At 43.9% G+C, this 27,690-nt stretch overlaps 1 protein-coding gene and 1 pseudogene across 1 annotated transcript; one reads left to right on the top strand and one right to left on the bottom strand.

Annotated features, from left to right (window-relative positions):
- Positions 1-23,472, bottom strand: LOC147615620 (uncharacterized). The gene is made up of 3 exons (XM_086778137.1): positions 22,978-23,472; positions 22,303-22,420; positions 1-386 (listed from the first exon to the last, which is right to left on the bottom strand). The coding sequence occupies exons 1-3, from the start codon at positions 23,410-23,412 to the stop codon at positions 190-192; spliced, it is 750 nt and encodes a 249-aa protein (XP_086634263.1). The 5' UTR covers positions 23,413-23,472; the 3' UTR covers positions 1-189.
- A 2,894-nt stretch (positions 23,473-26,366) lies between these two features.
- Positions 26,367-27,117, top strand: LOC147615619 (chromatin remodeling protein EBS-like; annotated as a pseudogene).
- The last annotated feature ends 573 nt before the right edge of the window (positions 27,118-27,690 follow it).

Genomic DNA, 27,690 nt, shown 5'->3' with positions numbered 1-27,690 from the left:
TTTTTCATGCAACATGTAACCTGAATATAGGAATCAGTATTAAAAAAGGGTTGTGAAAATCACCCTCGTGCTCCTTACTAGCCATGGCATTTTTCATCTCTAACCAACTAATAACACTTTGCAGGCTAATGATTCCCCAACAAAGAGAAACATACTGCTGCAACAAAATTGGGGTTCCTGGAGTTAGAATCAGTGCCCCGGTAAAACTTTGCATATAACAGTGGATGGTGTTAGATTTGATGTTAAATCCAGACTAAGGTTTAAGTCTTTGATTACGATTTCCTCACCAATATCCAGGTTACTCACATCCACAGTTACATCAGGTACATGAAGGTCATGCTCGCACCGAAAAGCAAGGTAGGTTAGATCTCTCTTGATAACGCCTCCTGAAACAAAGGAATATTTTAGACTCTCTCTCTCTCTCTCTCTCTCTCTCTCTCTCTCTCATCCCCATAGATCTGTCACATTTCCCACGACCACCACCCTCTTTACCACACACATAATGTTACTAAGGCCATACATAAACTGCAGCATGATAAGGCCAAGGACCACAAGGACTTACTAGCTGAGCACTTCACTCATGCATATCATACTAAGGCCCCCTTCCTAGCTGTGTGTTCAACATAACCCTTTGCCAAGGTTTCCCACCCTCAAGGTCAAGTAACACCATTGTGCCGATCCATGACCCATGAGATCCAAACAACTACCACACTATCATGATTGACCACACATTGTATGGACTTTACAAGTCAATGTTGGAGTCCGAGGTCAGCACCTTTGCAGAGAGACATGGGTATAGAGCTAGGGGACAAGCAGGTTTCTGGAGGACCTATTCTATATATACCTAGATGAATCCAGGAACATGCCCAAATTCACCTTTTAGGAACATGCATGTTATATGCTCATGGTAGTCAACCCACAAGACTATATAACTATCAACTCCATTATGCATAGTATGGACTAGATAATACAACATCCCCACTAATGTCATCAGTGCCCAATAGTGGGTGTAGAACTCTGTATCAAGATATGCTCTCACACACACTCCACACACACACACACACAAATTAGAGCATATATTCACACAAAGCCGTTCGTATTGAGTTTCTGTCAAACCTCCGGAGATGCAGGGCAGACTCAGCCTTAATGAAGCCTAGCACTAAGGGAAGTAGCAAATAGAAAGAATTAGTATAGCAAATAAGTAGTTGATAGGGTAAATGCACCGCTAAAGATAGAAAGAATTAGCACATATTCTACCCTGGATCATATTTTTACATTGAGAGCCATCACTGAAGAGGCCTGGTCGAGGGGAGGGAGGTCTATTGGTGCTTTGTGGACATCCGCAAGGCATTTGATATTGTATCCTGAGCATGCCTTATTAGATGCCTTCAGGAGTTGGCCCTTCCAGTCAGTATGATATGTGAAGCCATGGCATTATATGAGCCGGTGCTGACTAGGAGAGTCCAAGAACCAGGAGGCATGTCACTAGCACCATAGGGGTGAAGCAGGCATGCCTTCTCCCTCCAACACTCTTTGACATTGATGAGATCTCTGACTTCATTGACAGATTTGGTAGGCCGGGCTACATAGTATATGTGTCAAATCCCCACGAATCCCCTCGTGATCGATCTTGGTTCGAAACTCGAATCCTGCAAACAAACGAACAAACAAACAAGCAAGGGGGTGCAGGCCTGACTCACCTCCCAACCATGACAGCTGTGGGCGAGCCCACAGTCTTGGTTGTCCCCACCGAGCCACGAGCTAAGCTAACTAGGATGACGTACCGACCAATCTCCTCCTCGCGACGTCCCATACCGCCACGAAGCTGCTCTCGCGGGCCTTGAGACTGCTGCCGGCCTCGGCTGCATAAAGCAGATGCACGTCTGCACTAGATCCAGGCTCCAAGACCATAGAGCTCTCACAAACTCGCGAGATTCTCTATATCCCAATAACTAACCTTGGCCACCCTTTTATAGGCTCTTGGCCGGTCATTGAGCGTCCACACTTGGGCGCTCGCCCGTCCATACTTGGGTGCCCGCCTGTTAGTATATCCCTAACTCAGCTCGTCAATCAGCCTGCCTAATTCCAAGCTTCCCCAAGCCTCGAAACTAGTCTTGCGTGCGTGTAGCACACGGTAGATACACACACATACTCCCCTTCCTCTAAGAGCTCACTCCTGAGCTCACTAAAAAGCTAGGGTAATCTCTCTGAAGAGTAGTCAATGTCTCCCATGTAGCGTCCTCCTCAACACGATTCTTCCACTTGAGCTTGTATTCCGTGATAAGCGTATTACGCAATCTTCGTTCACAAAATCCAAGAATCTTTTCAGGTTCGTGCGGAACAAATGTCATGTCCTCGACATCTATAATTTCTTGAGGAGTAACTAACTGATCTGCTCCAGTACTTCTACTGACATGAAATACAGGATGAACTTTCACATGAGAAGGCAAATCCAATTCATATGCAACTGAACCAATCCGTCCTGTAACCCGAAATGGTCCACAGTATCTAGGGGATAATTTCGGAGACCGACCTGTCCGTAAAGTCTCGGAATCTTTCGAAACTCGCAAATACACCATCATTCCTGCAGAGAACTCTCTGGGTGAACGATGTCTATTAGAATAAAACCTGTCTCGGTCTTGAGCACTTCTAATAGATTCCTTTGCAACTTGTAACATTTCCTGCATATCTTGCAAAAAATTACGTGCTGCATCATGCTGAAGTCTTGAGAATCCTACTGTAACAGGTGATCTTGGTTGAAAACCTTACATAAGCATGAAAGGACTAACTAAAACCTACTGTAACAGGTGATCTTGGTTGAAAACCTTACATAAGCATGAAAGGACTAAAACCTGTACTCGTATGCTTCGTACTGTTATATGCAAATTCTAACATAGGAAGATAATCCTCCCATGAACTCTGTCTTTTGGATACATATGCTCGAAGCATATCCTCCAAAATCTGATTCACTCTTTCAGTCTGGCCATCAGATTGAGGATGATCTGAGGAACTCAAATTCAAAGTTGTTTCCAACTTTTCAAAAACAAGTTTCCAAAAATCACTCGTAAACTTGAGTCTCTATCACACTGACTATGTCCTGCGGTGGGATCTGTGGTACACAAATTTTGTCATTACAGAATAGCAAACCATTCCGAATCATCCACTGGCCTCCTGCAGCCTGAATAGTAGACTGCTCAGTCACCGAGTCTTGTTCAATCAATGAGCTCCCGTCCTAGATCTTCTGCCAAAATGGACCAAAATAACTATCAGTCCTGCAAAGCCCTCTCAATGACTGAAATAAGTCAGTAGAAATCTCGGTGAACGACAAAGTATTCACCTCTCGAATTCGACTAAGCGCATCTGCAATACTATTCATGGACCCTTTCCGATAACGGATCTCAAAATCAAAATCTTGCATTAACTCTGCCCAACGAGCTTTCCTGCCTCTCAAATCATCCGCATCACACACATACTTGATTGACTGATGATCAGTCAATACCACAAACTTGGAGCCATATAAATAATGTCTCCAAACCTTGAGAGCATGAATCACAGCATAAAGCTCCTTCTCAAGGGTTGGCCAACGAGATTGAGTATCGTCTAGCTTTTTACTTTCAAAAACAACCGGTCTACCATCTTGAAATAGAGCAACCCCGATAGCATAGTCACTGGCATCACTTTCAAGAACATAAGGCCGACTAGGATCAGGCAATGCTAAGATAGGTGCTTCCTTGACTTTATCTTTCAAAAGTCTGAAGGCCATATCCAAATCGTTATTCCAAGTGATAGGCTGATTGATCTAGGGAGAGGATAACGGTTCTTAATGGTCAGCTTGTTCAATCTCTTGTAATCTATACACATTCTCCAAGTATTGTCCTTCTTTCTCCTAAGCAACACAGGTGCATCCCAAGGTGATTTACTTGGACGGATCTGGCCCATCCTCAAATAATCTTCGAGTTGTTTAGCCAACTCATCTTTCTCGGCTTAACTCATCCTATAAGGTGGAATACTGACAGGATGAGCACCAGGGATAAGTCAATACAATGACCTACTGCCCGTTCAGGTGGTAAACCCGATGGCAGTTCCTTAGAAAATATGTCTTGAAATGAATCAAGTATCTTCTGTAATTCTTTGCTTTCAAACACACTTAATTCATTTACATCCATGGAAGGGATGAGAAAAGAAGAAAGTGGAATTAATACACAATGGAAAGCGGTATACAAAGAAGAATCCATTATATTTTCAAAATCAATTGTATTTACAAGAGGTCCCTGAGAGGGATGGATACAATCACCTAAAATACTATACTTGGTGTCCCTATGCTGAAAAGAAAAAATATAACTAGACCAATCTATCTGGACGTCAAGAGTCTTAAACCACTCAATCCCTAATAACAAGTCTACATTTTCCAGATGCATAACATAGCATTCCAGAGTATCTTTGTAGTCCTGAATCTGGATTGGAAGCATCTCTACCTTGCGATCCCAAACTTGCCTTCCCGCAGGTAGACATACTTCATAGGTATGGTCGCTGAGTGTCGTATCAAGACTCAATTTCTGCACAAGTTTGTAGTTAACAAAATTATACGAACTGCCAGGGTCTAAAAGAAAGTGAATTTTATGGCCATTCACTTCTCCATAAACTCGGAGAAGATCATGCAAGCCAAATACTTGAGAATTGAACAGACAATCAGAACAAGTACTAGGGCGAGAAAGTACAGTAATTGACTTACCTGTCAAAGACAACTGGTTAGCTGCCTTTGGCTTGGGTCCTGCGTTTGACTTGGTACCCTTTTGCTTTGGGCACTCGTTACGCATGTGTCCTTTTTCTTCGCAGATAAAAAAACATCCTTTCTTCTTGAGCTTTAAAGCCCTAAGGAGTCTAAAAGAACTTTCTTTTATGCTTATTCCCCTGCTCGGTAACGGGTTTCGACTTGGAAGAGACCATCGTATCATCATAGATACGAGCTGAATGAATGGCCTCGTCTAATGTTTTACATTTGTTATTTTTTACCTGTAATCGGTACGAGTCTGGTAAACCGGCTATGAAAAACCCCAAAAGAGTAGTGGGATCCATCTTTGTAGCTTTCATCTGCAAGTCACGAAACTTCTGGAGGTAGACCTCATAAGTGAGGTGCTGCGAGGTCATGGTCAAAGCTGAAAACCGGGCAACAACATCGTAATCATCCTCTTTCTTGAGGAATTCTTTCTTGAAAACATCTTCGAATTGTGTCCAAGTCGTTGGCTTAGGGTTGACTTCCTTCCACCAAAGCAAAGCTTTGCCGGACAGGAAACCTGCTGCTAACTGGATCTTCTTTCCGTCATCATATGGATGAAACTGAAAGTGAACTTGCCACTTATGTAGCCAAGTGTCCACGATCTCCTTGGTGCGCTGCTTTTGCTCGCCCCCGAACGGTTCTGGAGTAATGTTGGGGCCTAAAGCTCAAGCCAAGGTATCCATACCCGAGAAAGTAGAGAGGGTAGTGGTCAATAGAGCGATGGAGTTCTGCAAAGCCTGCATCTGGGCTGCGATTTGTGCCTGACGTTCCGTCGAAGAAGCTTTGAGAGCTACTTTGAACTCTTGGAAATCTGATTTTGACACAAAATCGTCAAAAAGATCGGCATCGGTACCTCCCATAGCCGCAAGCCTTCGCGTTCCACGAGGGGCTCCAACTCTGATTCTTGGGTCGACATCGTGAAGAGGGTACGTGGAGAGAAAATTCGATCTTTGCACAATGAAAGTGCGAGCGAACTTGAGAGCTTGAGAGCTTGAAAACTTGAGAGATGTGTGGCAAGAAGCCCACTTAAGGGGGTTTATAAAGGTTTCCAAAAAAACTAAAAGCCCCCAAAAGCTATGCTTGGCTTTTTCTTTGCTTTTGTGTTTTTTTTTTCTTGAATAAATATATATATATATATATATATATATATATCTCAAAACTTATCACTAAGTTTGATGGGACTCAAGATCCAATTCCACATTTGGAGATGTTGAATCAAATTTGTGAATCCTTTGGCCATGTAGAAGATCAAGTCAAGGTGAGTGTCTTCGACCTCACCACCTCACCCTTGATGGCAAAGCAGACCAATGATTTAGGTCCTTGAAAGCAGAGGACAAGGCCACCTTTGAAGCCTTGAAAGAGGCCCTCAAAGGTAGGATATTCTTGCCAAGGCACTAGATGGAGCCCAGTGGAGCAGCTGCATAACGTCAGCAGCAGCAGCAGATAGAGGGAAGGAGAAACCGTTAGAGACTAAATCAATAGAGTTAGATATCTCTTATATATATTCTAAGTTCTTAAAAAAATAAACACTTTTAAATCTTGGAGGAGAGTTCTTTTAAAACTTTTAAAAAAAAATTTAAACTCAAAAAAAGAGAAAGCCCATTAAAAAAAATGTGTGCTTTCACCTTTTTTTTTCCCCTCTAGGATTAACGCTGGCGATTGAAGCTGCCGGCACATGCTTTCATTCCGGCGGATGCTGTCGTCAGCTGTGGTGCTGCCGTCGCCTATGTAGCCTACGCATCATGGCAGCGTTGGCCCGCCTGCCAACATTTTGAGGAAGATAGTGGGCTGTCTTTGCTCACAACTTCTGAGGGGGATTTTTCTCCTATTGCTTCGCCTCAGATTCTTTCTTCGTCAACCAATGACCAGGATGTGTTGCTGGTCCCTTTGCTTTCTATGGAGGAGCCTGCTTTTACGCTGTGTGATGCTATTGAGGAGGCTACTACTACTTCAATTACCACTACAGTGGATGTTCCTCTTCCTCTTACTCTATGTGAGGATTCTGGATTGTGGTCAGGTGTGTCCGTGCCTGGGCCATAGTGGTACTTCCAGGGATTGAAGGATTGGGATTTGGATTTGGTTGGGCTTGTGGAGTCCCGACATCAGCTTTCAGAGGGGGCAGTTGAGTTCCTACATCTGGTGATGACGACCTTCGAGGAGGGTGCTATTATACAGCATTTGGCTACTCTTCGTATAGAGTTGGAGCAGATGGACTCTATTTCTTTTGAGGGCATTATCTTCTTGGAGCTACAAGCTTCTAGGGATTCCTGTGACACTGTGTTTACATTTGGGTTTAGCACCGATATTTGGAGCAACACGACGCAACCTACATGGTTGTTCTCTTCTAGAGGAAGAGTGTACCTGGCAGCTTGTTCTCTTGCTTCTGTAGCTGATCTGCTGTGGAGATTGCTTGTGGAGCTTTCCTCGTACCTGTTGTTGCTGCTTTCTTTTGTCTTTGATAGAGGACGACTTCTTTGGCTTCTCGGAGTTATGTTCAGCATCTGGTGCTGAGAGGGGGTGTTAGCACATTCATCCCCAGTTTCTGCCCATTTCTAGTGTCCTTTTGGTCCCATTTGTATGGCCCTTGATTGTGGGCTGGCCACCCCTTATTTCCATATTTTTCTGGGATTTTTCCTAGCCCTTTTGGTATTTTACCAGTCGGCCAACTCCTCTGCTCCAGTCGGCCAGCCCTCCTCACCTATGAATAGGTGGGGCTGGCCTCTTATCATTCATTCAGTCTTGTACATATTCTGCTCCCTCACTTATGAGACTATCTGTGTCTCTTGCTTGGGACTGTTTTGCTTCAGTATATTCAGCATACTTCTCTCCATATCTCTCTCTCTCTTGCACTCTCTGTTCAGCACATTCTAGTGCCACTTTCTTCCGCTCTGTGCACTCTTTCAATCAACAGCATTGGCGGTGTGCTCTCAGGGTTCTTCGGTACTTGCGTGGTACTTTGGACTTTGGCATCTTCTATGGCCAAGGATGCACTCTTCTTGGATGGTTTAATTGAGATTGGGCTAGAGATCCAGATACTCAATGTTCAACCACTAGTTGTGTTTTTTCACTTGGGTCAAGAGATGGCATTTCATGGAGCAATAAAAAGCAACCTACTGCGGCGCTTTCCTCTACAGAGGCGGAGTATCGTGCAGTTTGTTATGTTGCATGTGCGGCGATTTGGTTACAGGTTGCAGAGATTACTGGGAGAACTTGGCTTTCCTCCTACCGGATCTACTGTTCTGAGGTGTGACAATGAGAGTTGCATCGCCATCGCCATCGCCAAGAACCCTGTGTTTCATGCTCGTACGAAACACATTGAGATTCACTATCACTATGTTCGTGAATGGGTTCTTGCTGGAGATTTGTGTTTGGTGTATTGTTCTTGAGCAGAATAGATTTGTTCACCAAGCCGGTGTCTCAGGCTTCCTTGGCTCCTCATCTTCGACTTCTCGGAGTTTGTTCAGCATCTGGTGCTAAGAGGGGGTGTTAGCATATTCATCCCCATATTTTGCCCATGTATTGTGTCCATATTTAATCCCTTTATGGCCCTTGGGTTGTGGGCTGGCCACCCCTATTTTTCCCATTTTCCTAGAATTTTTCCAAGGTCGGGTGATGCTCCTCCAGTCGGCCAGCTCTTTTTTTCTCCAGTCGGCCAAATCTTTTTTTCTCCAGTCGGCCAGCTCTTTTTTTCTCCAGTCGGTCAGGTCTTGTGTTCTAGTCGACCAACCCCTCATCACCTATATATAGGTGGGCTAGCCTCTTCACTTTTCATAGCTTGGTCATCTTAACACAAAGCAGCTATGGGCAAAGAATGGAGTGTCACTCACTGCAGATGGATGGAGTGACACACGAAAGCGGTCCATCCATGGTCTCGTTGCATATTCCCGTGGCGAGATGTACTTTATTGCTTCACATGATGCCTCAGGGACAGGGAAGAGTGCAGACATGCTTGTAGCAGAGTGGGCAAGTGGCATTGAGCTCATGGGCCCGAAATGTGTGGTGGGTTTTGTTGCAGATGGCGAGGCTACAAATAGGGCAGCTGGAGCTATTATTGAGGGCATATATCCACACGACTGTCATATTGTATGGCACATTGTTTGAACAATCTTTTAAAGGATATTGGAAAGATGTCATGGATTGACCTTATCATTCAGGAGAAAATCAAATGGTAACTTTTGTCTTGAACCATGAGTTCCTCCGCCACGAGTTCTCCAAGAAATCAAGGCTCTCACTTCTCAAATACTCCGACACCCGATTTGCCTTTAACTTCTTGATGCTGGCCTGCTTGAGGGAGTGCAGTGGTGCATTAAGGCAGCTCTTCATCAGCAATGAGTTCACCACTTCTACATTGGCTTCGACAACCATAGGCATATTATGCAGGGAGCATGCAAAGAGCACTTCCTTTTGGGAGGATGTGAAACGCATTGATGCTATGGTGAGCCTATCGTCCACTTGTTGAGGCTTGTAGATGCTATGCAACCAGGCATCGGGAAGGTGTATGAGGCGATGGATAGAATGATAGAGAAGTTGCAAGAGTTAGAGCCCGATAAGGACAGATACGAGGAAATTTGTTTCTTATGTGTGACTAGCCTGAGTTTCAGGGTAATGGACAGGAGACTCAAGAGTGACAGAGAAGTCAGTGATGGCTAGAGGCGCATCTTGGATCGTCTAGTACCAAATGGAGGCATTAGGCGCAAAATCGGAGACCAGCTTGCTGCATACAGGTCCTTTTGTGGTGCTTTTTGGTTGTGCGGATGCACAAGAGGATAGGTTGAAGGTTGGGATTGCTTTGTGGACTATGGTTCAGATGGGCCTGAGCTGCAACACTTGGCTATCTGCATTCTTAGCCAAGCTATAAGCTCCTCTTGTTTGGAGCAGCTTTGGTGTTCTTACAGCCATATTGCATCAAAGAAGAGGAACCGCCTTGGTGTAGAAAAGACCAATGATCTTGTCTTTGTAAGAGCAAACTTGTGAATACTTTGCAAGGGTGTGGCTGCAAAGGCAGATCCCTTTACCCAGTGGGAGATGGAGCAGGAGGAGGGAAATGAGCAGGTGGAAACACAACAGAGCCCAGAGAACGATGCCACTACCTTTTAGACTGGTCATGTAGGCAACCATGATCATGACGCCAGTACTTCTCACGCTCCAGCCTCCAATTGAGCATTGCAAGCTCTATGATTTATCATTTAGCTATGTTTCATTGTTTTAACTTTATGTGCATTGTAGACACTAGCCTTTTGTTATTTGATAGTGATCATCATTCCATGCTTATATATCGGTTTGAACTTTGTCGGTGTACTTATTAGCGCATGTTCGGTGTTTGCGCCATGTATTGTACATTTAAAGTGATGCCTTGAAAGTTCAAAGTGTAAAAACATAAATGTTCTTTTATTTAGTATGCTTTGTAGTCAATAAATTGCATATTCCATATGTCGTCCCCGTCCCCCCGTTCCCTGCCTTTTGCCGTTCCCGTCCCCGTCCCCGTCCCATGTGACTATGACGGCTTCACACTATGTAAAGGCTGGCTTTAAATAGGAGGCATAGTTATTAAAAGAACTATGGGAAAGCACTTATAATAAAAACAAGGCTAAGTTTAGGGTCTAGGCTCCTATATAAGTGAACCCAAGTTATAGTTCTAGGACACAATCGTGTAGTCTGACTCGTAGCCTAAGGTCCAATAGGATTGCTCACTACAAGGTGTCATGTGCATCACAGATGCCATGGACATTTCTAGGGCTAGATCCAGAAGAGGCAAGCAAAAAAAGACTAGGAACCAGATAGAGTCAGACTGTGGAGCATGTGGCCAGTTTGGATGTGGAGAAGAACCAGGGTACAGTCGGCTGTACCAGAAAGCAGGTTGGCTGACGTCAGCAATGCCAGGAAGGTGTGGCAGCAGCAGGCGCATCCAAGACATAAAGTACATCCAGTCGGCTGGATTTTAGGGGATTTAATGGACATGTAACTGGCCGACCAGCAGTCGGCCAGTTCCTCATTTATTCCAAGGGGCTATAAATAGCCCCCCTTGCTCAAGGCTTTATTCATTCACTCCCACTAGGGGTGTGGGTCACCAGGAGGTCCCATAGGGGACAGATTTAGGAGTTAACAACCTTTTATGAAGGCAGCCCATGGCTGTACAGATTTGTACCTTTTTTGTACATAGTATATACTGAAATTCCAGCACTTCTCACTCTCTCTCTCTACTCTCTCTCTACCTGCGTTTTTGCATCATGGTGCGTTTTTGCATCAGGAGGTCTTCAAGAGTGTTTAGGGCTGAAAGATGACTACCCAGAGCTTCCGCGTGTTACATTGGTATCAGAGCATCAGGCTCAGCAAAGCTAAACACTGATTCAGTCCAATATGATGGTGTACAGGTCCAAGGTACAGGAAAGTACACGGATTCGAAGCCCAAGACAAGAACACAGAGCGGGAAGAACTCCCAGGAGGTTTGTTGGTGGTGTTCCACAGTGCCAGATGGGGATGGCAGTTCCGTGAGCCAGATGGGTTCTAAGGGAACGGTCCCAAGGGAGGTTGATCCTCCAAGGGTGATGTGAGAGTGCCAGACTCAGTTCCAGGAACGAAGACCAAGACGGTGTTCAGAGCCAGGGCAGGAATGGATTGTGGACTAGAGGAAGACCAGATGCATAGATCTTCATCAGGGACAGAGTGGTTTGGAGAACAGAACGGATTTTCAGAGAAAAAAGGTTTGCCAGGGATGGATGATGACAGAGGGACTTCGGAATAGGATTGGGATGATGACAGTCATCCAAGAGCAGATTGGATTCCCGTCATCAAGTTTAGCAGAGGGGGATGTCATGTGCATCACAGATGCCATGGACATTTCTAGGGCTAGATCCAGAAGAGGCAAGCAAAAAAAGACTAGGAACCAGATAGAGTCAGACTGTGGAGCATGTGGCCAGTTTGGATGTGGAGAAGAACCAGGGTACAGTCGGCTGTACCAGAAAGCAGGTTGGCTGACGTCAGCAATGCCAGGAAGGTGTGGCAGCAGCAGGCGCATCCAAGACATAAAGTACATCCAGTCGGCTGGATTTTAGGGGATTTAATGGACATGTAACTGGCCGACCAGCAGTCGGCCAGTTCCTCATTTATTCCAAGGGGCTATAAATAGCCCCCCTTGCTCAAGGCTTTATTCATTCACTCCCACTAGGGGTGTGGGTCACCAGGAGGTCCCATAGGGGACAGATTTAGGAGTTAACAACCTTTTATGAAGGCAGCCCATGGCTGTACAGATTTGTACCTTTTTTGTACATAGTATATACTGAAATTCCAGCACTTCTCACTCTCTCTCTCTACTCTCTCTCTACCTGCGTTTTTGCATCATGGTGCGTTTTTGCATCAGGAGGTCTTCAAGAGTGTTTAGGGCTGAAAGATGACTACCCAGAGCTTCCGCGTGTTACACAAGGACACCCGCCATGTCTTACCATGGGGGAGCTTTGCCTAGGGTTTAGCTATGGCCTCTAGCTCGGGGGTGAGTCCGGATGGACTCTATGGTTGGGAGGGAAGCCTAAAGCCTTAGTACTTACTTCTAGGTGTGTTCTACATCAGATGATCCTTGGTAAGTCTTGGAGGAGACTCAACACGTAGGATGCCTCATTTATTCGTACAACACCCAACCAGACATCACACATTTGAAATACCTAAGAACCATGCAAGCAATCCAAAAGCTCATCTATCCTAGGGATTGGGTACTCGTTCCTGATGGAAGTTAGTTTAAACTTGTCCTCGCTTAGCAAGTTTATGCATAGCTCAAGAACAAAGCATTGGTAGGTTGTTAAGCGCATTTTCAAATACCTCCGGGGCATGCAAACTCTTGGATTGTTTTATGCCAAGGGGATGATTCCAGTTTCGTAGGGTTTAAATTGGGTTGGAGATTATGACACTTGTCAGTCCACCAACGAGAATTTTTCTTGGGAATTCATGCATATCTTGGCTAAATAAAAAGCAGCCAACTCTGGCTACCTCATTGTGTGAAGTTGAGTACAGAGAAGCTTTCATCGCGACAGTTGAATGTGTTTGACTTGTGTGAGTCAACATACTGCGACTCCCATCCTCTCATCGATAGTCAGAGTGCTATGGATGTAGCACGAAATCCAATTTTTCTTGAAAGAACCAAGCACATAGAGGTCCACTACCAATTTGTTAGAGACAGGTTACATGCATGAGAGATTAGCATGAGGACATAGGACACCATTGAAGATATGTTCACCAAGGGACTTACACAACCAAAGTTGAAGCTTTTCACAAAGCTTTAGGATTACAATCTTTTGTGAAGACTGATCTGTTGCTACTTCTACTTTGTACCTATCACATTATCACTATAGGGGGATTTGTAGGATTTATGCACATTTGCTAGTGATAAATGTGTTAGGGGGTAGGATAAATTAGTGCATGGGAACACTTGTGTGTACCTTAGTATTAGCACATGGTGTGTTATTAAATAATATGATGTGCCAGATACACATGGCGCAAAAGTCAACATATGACTTATCTTGTATATACTTGATGAAAAATCTAATTGATAATGCTCTTGCACGTTTTCCAACACACAAGTTGTACTTCTCTCTCTCTCTCTCTCTCTCTCTCTCTCTCTCTCTCTCTCTTGCACGTTTTCCAACACACAAGTTATCCATTAGGAGCTCCTAGTACCGTACTTTTTAGCTTTTCTTACACAGACATTGTATCAGATCCACCAATTGTTGTAACCTTTTTGGTCTCATAGGTCATTTTGGCCTTTTGAAGACGTTAATATATCATTTCATTTCATTTCATTTCTCTCTCTCTCTCTCTCTCTCTCTCTCTCTCTCTCTCTCTCTCTCTTGGCGTTTATGTTCACTCTCTACATAAACCCTGATCTATAGAAAACCCTAATTTCAGCCTATGAAAATCCAACAATGTGAGGTGGGCCAACTCATGCATGGCTCCCATGTCCAAGAAACCATGTCCCTAGTGTCCTTTGTGAGAGCTTGCTGCTTAAGCCTTATAGGGCCTAGGCGGCTGGCCAAGAGTGAGAGAGTGGGAGAGAGAGAGAGGAGAGCTCAAGCCTTATAGGCGGCTCTATGCACAGTCCCCACAGGTGACGGCAAGCCACAGTGTCGGACAGACACCAACGGGTAGTGCAAACGGGAGAAAACGGGCATAGCCACCAACAGGAGAAAATGGGCAGAAGCAACAGCGAAAAATGGCAGAAAAAATGGCGAAAAAAAAAACAACAAAAAAAAAAGTCAAAAAACCAACGAAAAAAAATAGCCAAAAAAAAACGTTCCGAGCATCCCGTTCCAGACCCGTCCCCGACAAGAAGTGGCCATTCCACCGTTCCCAAGACGCCGTCCCCTGGTGACAAAGATGCCTGAGACGTTCCCCATTCTGTGTTGGAACGCCAGGTCATTTCGGGACGGCATTTCCGCCTCCCGGCCCTCCGTCCCCTAGCCAAGCACCCTCTAACCTGGGATTAACCCATCCTAGGTTAGGTGCCTAGTGTGGACATAACACTACATGGCTGTAAATGCGGGCATCATGTATACTAAGCCGAGGTGTTCTACCAGAGTAGAAATCAGCTTCCAGCCTTCCATGTTGAATCTTTTAGCAATCCTCTTATGTACTTAGACTACAACATAGCAATGCCCTCATCTTGCTGCATAAACTATATGCCCAAGTAGTACAGCAAAGGTCCCAAATGTCAAAAGAAGACTTCAAATCAGCCTTGAAGGCTGAGATTTTCGCTTCTCGTGTCCTTGTCACAAGCATGTCGTCAACATACAGCATGCCGATAAGAATCTCAACGCCCTCTTTCTTTGGCATAGAGTGTGCTCTCAATCGTATTCTAAAAACTATTCTCACAAGATAAGCATGTATTTTGTCGTACCAAGCTCAAGGAGCTTGCTTTAAACCATACAATGCCTTCTTTAATCAGCACAAATTGTGCTCTTCACCAGGCACAACAAAACCAACGGGCTGCTTTACATACACCTCTTGTTGCTGCGAATCCCCATTGAGAAACACTATCTTTATATCCTACCGATGCACTTGCCAGCTCGTATGTGCAGCCCATGCTATCACTGTCATCATGGACATGGGAGCAAAGGTCTCATCATAGTCGATTCCCTTTTGTTGGGAATAACCTTTGGCTACAAGTTTGGCCTTGTACTCATCAATGGTATCATCAGACTCTCTTGACTTTGTACACCTACTTCGTCCTGATTACATTCTTGCCAGCAGGAAGTCCACCAAATTCCATGAGTGATTCTTCTGAATAGAAGCAATCTCATCAAGCATGGCTTACATCCAGTGATCACTCTCTTCAGCTTCTTCAAGAGTAGCAGATTCTTCTGCATCAAAGAGACTACTCAGCATGCTGAGAACTCAAAGCATGGTTGGAACCAGCACGTGTTCTGCCTCTAAGGGAAGCAACAAACTTATTGTCCTGTAAAGTCTGCAACAACCATCTTGGCACAGTTTTAGCTTCTCTAATGGCTGTTTGGTCCTCTTTCCATATCTTCAAGAGATGGAGGCTCTTCCAATGGCTGTTCCAGGGGTCCCGTGTCATGCATTTCCCGAGGCATAACATGCTCACGAGTTTGCTGAACTGTTCTTTCACCAATAGATATAGGCAGCAGCCCATCAAACATGTCATGTGGTATTACATCAACTTGTTTACCTATGTTAAAGCATGGGCTGAGCTGAATTTTCAGCAAATACTCTACTGATAAAAAATCCTATGAGTTACTGGATTGTAGAGACGATACCCCTTGCTCTCACTGTTGTAACCCACAAAAATGCACTTAACTGCTTTATCATCCAGCTTTGATCTAAGTTCCTGTGGTACATGTGCATATGCCAAGCACCCAAATACACGCATATAATCCACTTTCGGCTTTCAGTTGTATCAAGCCTCAAATGGAGTTATGGTCTTCAAAGCTTTAGTTGCACACCTGTTCAAAACATGAGTTGCACACATGATAGCTTCTATCCAAAATTTGTGTGGCAGCTTTCGTGCTTTAACCATGCACCTCGCCATTTCCATAAGAGAACAATTTTTCCTCTCAACCACACCACATCATCCTGTTGTGGTGTGTATGGCAGTACAGACTGGTGTTTTATGCCCTTTTGAAGCATAGTCTTTAAATACATCGACATACATGTCTTGCAAGAGGTTCAAGAGGAGGCATTATGATGCTTCTACAAAAGCATCAAACTGCCAAAATTCACATGCCCAAAACGAGCATGCCATAACTCTGCATCATGCATAGCAGGAGTATGGGCAGCCACTATCTGTATATCATGTGGACGCCTATCATAGCTGTCCAGCATGTACAAACCATTGAAAAAGAAGTGACTATTGCATAACCTCGTGAAGGGTCTTTCACCAAGCACTTTCCATCTACAAATTCAACTACCTTATAAGTGGATAAGTGTGCCATGTGGCATATACTTATTAGTGTGTGTTATTTGTATGGGTCAAAAGATAAGGCTGCAAGCCTACAAAAGCATTATACTTGGTGAGTGAACGTCACTTCTATCATATCAATTAATCTATCATTGGGTCATGCAATACTCTCTCTCTCTCTCTCTCTCTCTCTCTCTCTCTCTCTCTGCTTAGGCCCATTGGGTCTTTAGTAGATGTACATAGATCCTAGCCAATCATGGCCTCCAAAAGGTAACATCTATGCCTATGACATGTCCCACCTAGAGGTATAATGGACCTCTTCACAGAAAGTGCAATAAGACACCTTCAATGTGCATCTCTTGCATCCCATCTTCTCTGTTGTTGAGTAGAAGTTGGTACCACTGGCTCTGGTTCTACACGAGCTGTGTAGCTATCCTGGGTGGTGATTGTGGCTCGACCTGCATCGACACCATTTACCCCACCCCTCTTGCATGTTTTCCAACACACAAGCTATGCTTCTCTCTCTCTCTCTCTCTCTCTCTCTCTCTCTCTCTCTCTCTCTGCATTTATGTTCACTAGATATACATGGCACAAAAAGTAAACATATGACTTATCTTGTATATACGGATGATGAAAAATCTGATAGATAACACCAAATGTGCATAAATCATACAAGGGTAGCTCCAACACCGGATTACTTGATGGGGTCTCCTATTCTTATGTGACATATCCGGGATGTTGGACATGTCATCTCTAGCATTTAATCTCCATTTTTTCCCATTTTATTTCCCCTTTTATCCAGATATTTAAATGATGTTATTAGGGATTTTCCCATATTTTCCAGCTATTTTAGGCATTTTTATTAGTCATGTCCTCCGGCCCTATAGACCGAATAGCTCTACATATATGTATACAAGCATGGACATTGTTCATTCATAAATCAATCAATGGCTCAAGTGTTGGATCTCTCTTGGCTGTCTACTCTCTCTTGGCTGATCTCTATTTGCTTCCGCTTCATATTCACATATTCTCACATGGTATCAGAGATCTTGTGCGTCCACAGATCAACAAGAAAAGTTTTCAGCCTGCAATTTTTTTCTCCTTTGCTCCCTTGGTGGCTGCGTTTTGGCAATCTACTTCGAGCACAAATCAGCGTTTTTTTGGCACTGATCCGCGTTCCCGCCCCCATCGATTCGCGGTTGTTTTTTGCCTCTTGGACAGCACTTCTTTGCTGCGTTTTTTCTCCTACAGCAATACCTTGCTGCGTTGTCCTCTATATCAGCCGTCTTTCTGCATTTTTCATTCCCAGCCCTCTCCCCCTACGACTTAACACAAGCCGCTTTTTTTTTGCATCCCGGACCCCTCCGCATCCCAGAGCATCCTGGAGTAGTGGCAGCATTGTGCACTTGGTCCATTGGCCTCTCCCTCCCTTACTTCATCGCACATTGGGTCAGCTCCCATCTTCACCCGTGTCCTACTTGCAGCCTTTCCACTGTAAATTCAAGAGGAGGATTCCATGGCTTCCACACCGACTACCATCTCTTCATCCATTCTTCAACTTCCCAAGGAATCCATCTTAGATGGAACCAATTATCTTGATCGGGCACTACAAATGAAGGCTCTCCTTCGGTATCATCGACTATGGGGTATTGTTTCTAAAACTGATGCCTCTCCCGATGCTACTTCTCCTCAGGCTCAGATTGATGCCTGGGCTAACAAAGATGCAAGGGCTCATGCTTTTATCTTCTTCAACATAAAACCCTCTATTGCTTGTCAATTTGATGACAATGATGAAGAAACTGCAAAAGAATTGTGAGATACCATCCAGAGGAGGTATCACAGTGCGAACTCTACTAAGAAGCTAGCCTTGGAGAATCAACTCTCCAACTTGAAGATTGTTGATACTGCTAGCATCATGGATTCTGTTTCGGAGTTCATAACCATTCAAAAGCTAGCCTTGGAGAATCAACTCTCCAACTTGAAGATTGTTGATACTGCTGGCATCATGGATTCTGTTTCGGAGTTCATAACCATTCAAAAGCAGTTGGTCTCTTTGGGGAGCAATGCTACCAATAAGGAATTTGCCAATCGGCTCCTCGCCAAATTGCCCGAGACTTTCTCTGCTTTTTGTGATACTATATCACTTCTTCCTTCTACTCCTAATCTACATACCATTGTTGGCATGCTTCAGGATAGGGCATGAGAAAGAAGACCAGCCAGGGTACTTCCGAGACCCTTCTTCAAGCTAAGGGCAAAAGCAAATGGCAGTCCAAGGTTTCCACGAGCAACAAAAGTGACCACAAAGCTGCCAACAATCCCACTCATAAGAAGCTTACTTGTCATTATGGTGGTCTCAAAGGTCACATTCAGCTTGATTGTCGCAAGAAGAAGAGAGAAGGTGGTTCTGCTAAGAAACCCCCCAATCAAACCTCTTCATCCACAAACCAAACTCAAAAATCCTCTTCCACCAACTGTATTGAGGAGCTTCCCTTTGACTCTCCTCTTTCTTCCACCTTACGTCTTACGGATTGCGTGGTTGATAGTGGGTGTACGACTCACATGACTCCTGACAAGACCATTCTTCATGACATTCGACCCAGCTCTTCGATGGTGTCCATTGGTGATGCTTCCAACTTGGAGGCCTCGTCGGTTGATAATGTGCAACTTAACTCTTCCCCAAGCCAGCCTTTTACCATTCAGGATGTGCTTCATGTTTCCAAGCTCTCCAGCAATCTCTTCTCAATTTTTTGGATTACGGAGAAAGGATATGGTGTCTACTTTGGCAGTTCCATCCTTGAGATCATCGACACCAGCACCTTGCAGACTGTTGCCCCGCAGGTATCCAAGAAGGTGGTCTTTAATGGTTGAAGGACTCTGCTGTAACTATTTGGCACTCCTAGCTCTATTCACATGATCGAACCCGTGCCCGGGCGCTGGACAGGTAGATGAAAGAATGGGAACAAGGACCATGAAGTTGGCACAAGGAAAAGCACCAGTTTTGGTCAAAAAGCAAGGAAAAGCAAAAAGTCAAATTGAGTTGACCGCCGCGAGCTAGGGACACCACTAGCAAGAGGAGATTGAGCCGGACCAAAAAGCTAAAAGCCGCTTTTTCAAAAAGCAACTCTAGGGCCAAAAAGCAAGGCCCTAAAGCCAGAAAAGCAAAACTAAAGAACTTTGACAAAAGATGAGTAATATTTCTATTATTATAAGTCAAAAGAGGACAAGAAAAGTGAAAAAGAGAAAAGCAAAAGCTTGACTAGCTTTTGGCAAAAAAGAAGGGCTTTCCACAGGTATAAAAGAACCACGAGTCTCTCTTGAGCACCAAGGACAAGGGCTTGAAGATCATCAAACAAAGCTTGGAGCTTATCATCACCACGATCATCCAAATGCTTTCATACAGCACCACCAGCTCAGCTAGTGTGCCGCCTTCAATCAGCGACTACCAGCCCTGTTTGTTGTGCGCCGCCATTGGATCACCTGTTTGCGCCGCCAAACTATTCGGTTGCACTGCCTACGCCGCCAACTACTACCAGCTCAGCTACGTTGTTGCCGCCTCCGCCTGCACTTACGTCACTGCTGCCATCAGTCGCCCGCATTGCCTGCGCCACCACCTCGGTGCTTGCGCCGCCTGCACCACATTAGCAGCGCCGCCCAGATTTGCCCATTTGCCACCTAGTAAAGCACCTAGCACCACTTCTCTGCACCGCCCCCATCTGCTGCTTTGAGCCATCTATAGGTTGTTGACTATGGACCTGATTTGGCATATATTCCTTTGTGGGGTTTGAGGTTTACTTTTTCTCCAAATTGGGCATTGAGTCTTCTACTAGATATCATCCTCTGAGCACCTAGAGTACAAGCTAGGGATCCCTAGGACTTGGACTTGGTACTAGCCCGATGAGAGATTCTTGTGGGCCATCCCCGTGGTGTGCTCGACATCAGAAATCTCGTGCCTCGACATCGACTCCGACTTGGACTTCTACATCAACATATTTGCTTGATTTTGAATTCATCAGTTGTCCTGATCCTGGCTTGAAAAGCCCGTGGATTGTTCCTGAATAAATTCTTGAGAGGGAGCGGGGCCTGTTCCCCGCTTAGTGTGTGTAATGTGGTAAGTCCTCTCTCTCTCTCTCTCTCTCTCTCTCTCTCTCTCTCTCTCTCTCATCGCCTTCCAACTCCGATTACTTCACCTAGCACCTGGCACACCTATGCCACTCTCTCTACCATGTCCCCAAGCAGCCACCTCTCCCCCATCCACCCCTCGTCCCCCACACTCTTCCTTTTTTCACCTCAGCATGGTGAGAGATGCTATTGACAGGATGCAAACTTGGAGAGCACAGGAGCATGATGGACTCCTCACCGAGCATTTCTCCCATGTTAGAGACACGCTAGCTCCTTTACTGGTTCACATGTTTAACAGGGCTTTATGTGAAGGTTTCCCCGTCAGTTGGTCATCAAATACTATTGTACCTATCTTGAAAGCAAGTGACCCCATGGACCCCAACAACTATAGGACTATCATGATTGGTCACACCTTGGCCAAGATTTATGGTTCGATTTTGGAGCATGAGCTTTGTAGATGGTCCGAGGAGCAAGACTCAAAGCACCGGGGCAAGCAGGCTTTAGGAGAGGGCACTCCACACTAGATCATATCTTTACACTACGGGGGATCATTGAGGAGGGGAGAGCTCACGGGCAATGGATGTACTATTGCGTTGTAGATTTCCGCAAAGCTTTTGATACTGTCCCACGGGCCAGACTGATGAGGAGACTGCAGGATATGGGAGTGCTAGCAAAGATGCTGTGGGGGATCATTACACTCTATGAGTCAGTCACAGGCAAAGTACGAGCTCCAAGAGGTGACTCAGAGATCATACACAACACTATCGGGGTGAAGCAAAGCTGCCCCTTGTCTCCTACTCTATTTGGTCTATACATCAACGAGATCTCGGATTACATAGAAAGACAGGGAGGACCAGGAGCACATTTGGCAGGAGTCTTGATACCGATCCTCTTGTATGCAGATGATATTGTTCTTATTTCTGATGAACTTTGGAAAGACCAAGGTCATGATCTTTAACACCTCCTCGCAGTGGATAAGTAGATCTGGCTAAGAAAGGGGGCATTTAGACTGTATTGAAGTGGTGGGAGCCAATCCACTTGGAGTCTTGAGCCTCAAACCATGCACATACAAAAGCACACCTTGAGGATTGTCCCTGGGCTACTAGTTGCTGGGATGACTGTAAAGCAAGCCTCACAAGTCGCAAGGGATGCATGTCCCGGATGCAGTGGATGTGAGTGACTGTTTGGAAGAATGCCTCCACTACCATCGGAGCTGCATCAAACTCTGCCTGAATAATTTGATGTGGGACCAATGGTTTGTTGTGGATCATGCGGGAGAGCATCATGACCTGGGGCTGCTCTAGCTGCTACCAGGCGTCTGCTGAAAGATCTAGTGCTCAGAAGGGTGCTCCATACATCAATGCTGAGGTGACTAGGGTGTCAAAAAGCCAACCCTCCGTCCTTGGCTTTTGGAAATGGGCGTGGAAACATTGTCTCTCCATGAGGAGGGCTAGGGCTGCATATCCTTGGGTCAATCTAGCCTCTGCTGCGTGTTGCATGGCGAATCCTGGGCCAGAAAAGGTGAACTCGAGGTATACATAGGATCGCACAATCCCCACCAAATTGCCCATGTAGGTGAACCTCATCCTGGATGCAACGGGGTAGATGTATTGAAGACCATAGCCTTGGTTTTCTCAAGGTTAACTGAGAGCTCCCGTTGGATACAGAAGTCCTGTAGAGCAGTCACATGCCTCTGGAGAATCTGCAGTAAGAACAATATCGTCAGCATATAGTAAAATGGAGACTAGTATGTTGTCTAGTGATGTTGCTCCTCCTCCTCGTACCCTGTCAGTGAAGTCTGAGATCTCGTCTATGTAAAGGCTGAAGAGGGTGGGGGACAGCGGGCAGCCCTTTTTCACCCCAATGGTGCTGAAGATCTCCTTTGATAATCTCATAGACCTTTTGGGTCCTTCGTAGAAGATTAATGTAACTCTCTCTCTCTCTCTCTCTCTCTCTCTCTCTCTCTCTCTCTCCACACGCACCAAAGCTGGCAAAAGGAGATCACCTTTTTTAAAACCAATGCAATGTTGCTCTCCAGAAAACAATATCGGGCATCGCTTTCCCCAATGCTGAGGGTTCACAAAAGTTAGATTGATAATATCATCCTCTTTGTTCAGATTTACCTACAATAGTACACATGTAAGCCACTGTTGTAAAAAATGTTTCATTACAAAAAGAGTTATACCTAATTACAATTAATCTAGAGTAGGTAGATCATATAGATAAGCTCCACAAGAGACAAAGTACAAGATACGTAAAAATTAAAAGCACAAAGCCCAAATGATAACAATAACCAATAGCACAAAGAAAGCCAATATATATTTGTGGGTTTTGAGCAGCCTATATACAAAACACTAAAGCAAGTGCCAAACAGGCAAAAGATAGCAAGGATGTCGATACAAGTACCCATTTTCTGACAAGATTCGTACCAAAAATAGCGTGAAACTTCATGTCATATGCTTTTCTTCCCAAAACTTAACAATAGGGCAATGTTGACTTCGTGAGAGTCAGGCTATACCCATGTAATTGTATACAGCCGCGACAACCTGCCTAATCATGTCACGATTGACCAAGAAAAGGTGCGGATTTTTTTGGTAAACGACTTGTCCACCTTAGCATTCATATCTACATGAGAGTTTATGGACCCGACATGCAATCTAAGAGCATGAAAAGTACTTACCAAGTGGGGGTAGACCTCCACACTAGCAATGATTTTCGACTCATTCAAATTGTCTTCCCAAGTTCTATCATGGAGATCCAACTGAAACTTAGTGCAGAGGAACGTAGGGTTGCCCAATTTCCAGTAGAACTGGTGTATTTGCAACCTGTCCATGTAAACGAGGAATCCAACCCCTTCGGGAAGGCCTTCTATAAACCTGTCAAGGCAAGCAGGGATCCGCCAAGCTTTCAAGGAGCTCACGAGATGCTTTCTGTGCGTGGAGACCCTCTCCATGGCCCACAGGCGAGCTTGAAAAGGGGTTGTGGCTTTGGTCTTAGCTTCCTCTGCGGCTTCTGCATTTTGCGCCGCTCCGGGTAGGGCTAGGGTGTGGCAAAGCCCTTGCCCAGCACACAAGAGAGCACTCCTGTAGCTCTTGGGCAGCCCACCTCTGATCATGCCTTGCGTTCCACCTCTTCTCTGGAGGTCGTAAAGAATGGGTGAATTTTGCGACCCCGGGTTAACAACTTGTGGTGGAATTTCTTGTTTGATTTTTTTTTTTTTTTTGAAGTTTTTGGCCTGCCTATGGTGGCAAAGGCCTTAGCATTGTGTTTGAGGGGTTGCCTTGCTTCCCATCAAGCTGAGGGGTTACCTTGCTTCCCATCAAGCGTTGCTTTCTATGAGTTAATGCACTTTTGCTTCCTATGAGTCAATGCACCTTTGCTTTTCATGAGTTATGGGCTTGACATCCTCTAAATAGCCAAATTTCAAAAACTCTCTTTAGTTCATTAAACATTCTGTTTTCAACCGTTGCTTTCTATGAGTTAATGCACCTTTGCTTTTCATGAGTTATGGGGCCTAACATCCTCTAAATAGCCAAATTTCAAAAACTCTCTCTAGTCCTCTCGTTCATTGAACATTCCCTTTTCACTATTGGTCTGAACATTCAATTACCTACATTCTTATTCTTGCACAATAATAAGGCAGGCCATCGTGATTCCTCACCTTGTTTAATGTCATCTTTACATTTAATAATTAATAATCGGATGAGTGGAGGTTAATGTGCTGACATTAACCTCCACACAATAACTCGATTGAGTGGAGGTTAATGTGCTCACATTGGCAGCTTGTGTTGATAGGGTGAAGACATCATGTGGCCCTTCAAGAACAGGAGAGTCATTCTTCGTTGTGATCAATTATAAGGCTACCTTGAAAGTTCAACTTGTTACATTCAATGTGTGATGCAACAAACAACTTAATTCAACATCATTGATTCACATCCAGCTACTACCAAGATGTGGGACAATCCACCTATGAGAGAGAGAGAGAGAGACTGAGAGAGTGAGAGATAGGTTTCTCCCATTAGCCACCAGGTGAAGTCCATCATATTACTCAACACAACAAGAGCAACCACCCACAATCTCCACCTTGCTGCACTTTTTAACTATGCCAATCTTGGCCACCACCGTCGGCCAAGGGGTGTCACCACAGCGAGGTTGCGGGTACATTGAGCTCATAGGAAGTATACTTAGCCAAGGATTCTGTTACGTTAATTAATTTATTAATTGTTGGGTGACCCAACAAGTGAAAAGAATATCTTGGGCTAAGTTGTAAGTGAATCCGATCACGGTAGCACGTGTGAGACGTGCCCAAGCTAAGCTAATTATGAGTGAATCTGATCAATGGTAACGTGCGAGACGTGTTGTGTGAGCTTGATTGTGAGTGAATCCGATCAACTCTGTGATGAACACGTGCAGACATTGTGAGTGAATTTAATGTGGGAGTGAATCCAATTAATTGTGAGTAAATCCAATGTGGAAGTGAATCCGATTAATTATGTGTGATACATGGTTTATGTGTGAAGCATGATAGTGAATTTAGATAATGATTTCCACTTGTCAGTATTATTTTTGTGAGTGATTATAAAGTAATTGTAATCTAACATTGTTGACTGTTTTTTAGTATAGATCATAAGTTCGGGACAACAGAGGTGGACATTGGATGGAATTATCTAGTTGTGCACATGTGTATAAAATAATTAATTTTGTATGGTTTTGCCCATTGTATATATGTTGGGCAAGGTTTATTTTCGATGAGATACTTTAAAAGCATTGGACTATGGTTCAATTTTGTAAAAGCCCAATTTTGGAAAGGCTATGCTATTTATGGCTCCAAGGGCTAAATTTATGAAATATGATTAAAATACTGCATGTGGGAGAGGAGCCACATACGTCGAGGGGGAGGATTGCACCCAATCTTTTGTTCTTTGATTTTATGCTCTTGAGTTATGCTATGGTGTCTATGGTTTATTTCCTTTATTGTTCAATTTGTGGAATATTCAAATCTCCATATACCAAAAAAACAGTGGTAGGTATCAGAGCACAGCAAATTCAAGTATTAAATTTGGGTCATGGAGACTTTTTGATTTTTTCTCAAAGGTTATTGGCTTGGATAAAATTTAAAGGCTTTTCCACAAATTCAAAATTCAAAATACTTGCACTGGAAGTGGAATGTGGAGAATAATTTGCAAATCAGGGCTTTGGAGAAAGATACAAAATCATTTAAAAATCCAAAGGGTAATGAAGATAAAGCCTAAAAATCCAAAGGGTAATGAAGATAAAGCGTGAAAAACTCTTGATAAAGCTTGGAAGGTTCATGGAAATTTTGTGGACAGACCCTTAGATGATGGAGATTGGAATGAAACCCTTAGATGATGGAGATTGGAATGAAACGCTAGCAATTGATGTCAACCTTTCTTGCAAAACCACTACTATGCAAGAGAAACCACTCCTAGTTTCACAAAAGTGGTTTTAGAAAATTGAAGATTGGATGATGGAGACTTTCTTGCAAAACCACTACTATGCACGAGAAACCACTCGAGAAACCACTCCTAGTTTCACAAAAGTGGTTTTAGAAAATTGAAGATGGTTTGGAGATCCTTCTTTAAGGATGTTTGGAGCAAAGCTTGAGAATCATTCTCCTATTTTTAGACTTCCGGATAGTGGCCAATGGTCTCTCTTCTTCAAATAGAAGGTGGCAGTTTTGTTTCCTTTCAATTAATTGGAGGAATTGATTTAAATCAAGCTTGTGCTTAATTTTAATTATCAATTGCCTTTAATCAGCCTCTGGAGGCGTCAAGAGTGGTGGAGATTATACAGAGCGGGCTGAATTTGCAAAGCTTAAAAGCTTTGTTTCACTGCCTTTACTATTAAAGCTTTATATATATATATATATTCAGGGCCTTGGCCACCTACGCAGAGAAAGCAGAGATGAAAGAAGGCATGTCCTATGGTCGCCCCAACATGTGGAGAGGAGAAAGATAGGTCGCCTACGTAGAGGCGGGCACAATGAGTTGGAAGAGGCTATATATATATATATATGCCGTGGCCGAAGCAAGGAGAGAAAAGCGAAGCATGGGCCTTGCCCTGTAGTGTGAAGGAGAAAACGAAAGTGGGAAGAAGGTGGTTGCCAACGACTTTTTTCACTTCAGCATGGAGATATTTTAATATAAAGAAGATAGGCTCTTGTTCTCTGCACGCAGAGAAGAGCACGGGGAAAGCAGCTTGAGAAAGCAATGGCGCCTCTGCTAAGAAGTCCCTCGAATCCTACGTTATCAAAGTAACCCACAAGGTCGTCAAAGTTGGCAGCTGCATGCCTCCGTCCACCCTCTGTTAAAAGCAAACATAGTAGAAACAATGTCAAGGTCTATGATGCTACTACAGGCCAGAAGAGTCCATGGGAAGACGGAGGCAGTTCATGGTGCGAAAGAGCCTTTCTTGTCTATTCAAAGTCCACCATCATCAAAGGGAAATGCACTAAGCTACACCAAAAGTAGAAACTATTGTGGAGAGGATTACTTCTACATAAAGCTAGCACTGGAGGCTTCACCCTTGATAGGATTGCAAGTGTGAGATGCCTTATAATCCTACCCTATATGTATGAACCTGAGCCAAGATCCACTCTATATTTTTTTTAAAGATGGACCACTTTGTTTGTCCAAATTGTGACAACAATCAACAAGATGGAGATAATAAGAATCTCGACAATAGTCAAGGAGCTTCTCCTTTGGTAGAATCAAAGACATGGATTTCTAATTATAGCTCACAAGATGCTTACAATTCTCATAGAGTCTTTCCACACTCAGAGCCAAAAATAAGCATATGATTCTTTCCCAAAATTTCACACTTCTTCAACATTTTTCACTCAACCGTGAGGACGATGACTTGTCTCTTAAGCAAGAGGGTAATTCTTCACATAAATATATTTTAAAAAAATAGTAATAATATAGGTAAGCCTAAAACTCGTTCTTATACATTGTTCAATATGGATAAAAAATTAGAGTCCATATGTGACCTTTTTTGTCAAGCAAGAGGGGAACAAAAAAAATCTTCTAGGATATGTTTACTGATTTCCTAAATAATCAAATAACAATGCATAGTTAAATTCAAATTATCCATCATATAGTTTCAATGATTAATATGTACTTTCTAAACGCGGAAGAAAATACATATTAGACCATTCACTAGATTTTAATGAGCTAACAATGACGCACATATGTTTTTCAATTGATCATTGAAGGATATATGTCCCTTATTGTCATTTTCAAATCGAGACCATAGCTTTTATTATGCATAAAAATACTTCAATGTATTACAATTATCTTCATACCAAGAAAAATTAGTGGGTTGTCTATGAAGGATACTTGTGTTGGTTTCCACAAAGGATGCTCTTTTTTAT

This window comes from Cibotium barometz, chromosome 39 (genome assembly GCF_041138505.1).
Source record: "Cibotium barometz isolate CiBa-2024 chromosome 39, ASM4113850v1, whole genome shotgun sequence".
Taxonomy (NCBI): Eukaryota; Viridiplantae; Streptophyta; class Polypodiopsida; order Cyatheales; family Cibotiaceae; genus Cibotium; species Cibotium barometz.
The sequence above is the reverse complement of the archived record's forward strand: the minus strand, read 5'-3'. Positions and strand labels throughout refer to the sequence as shown.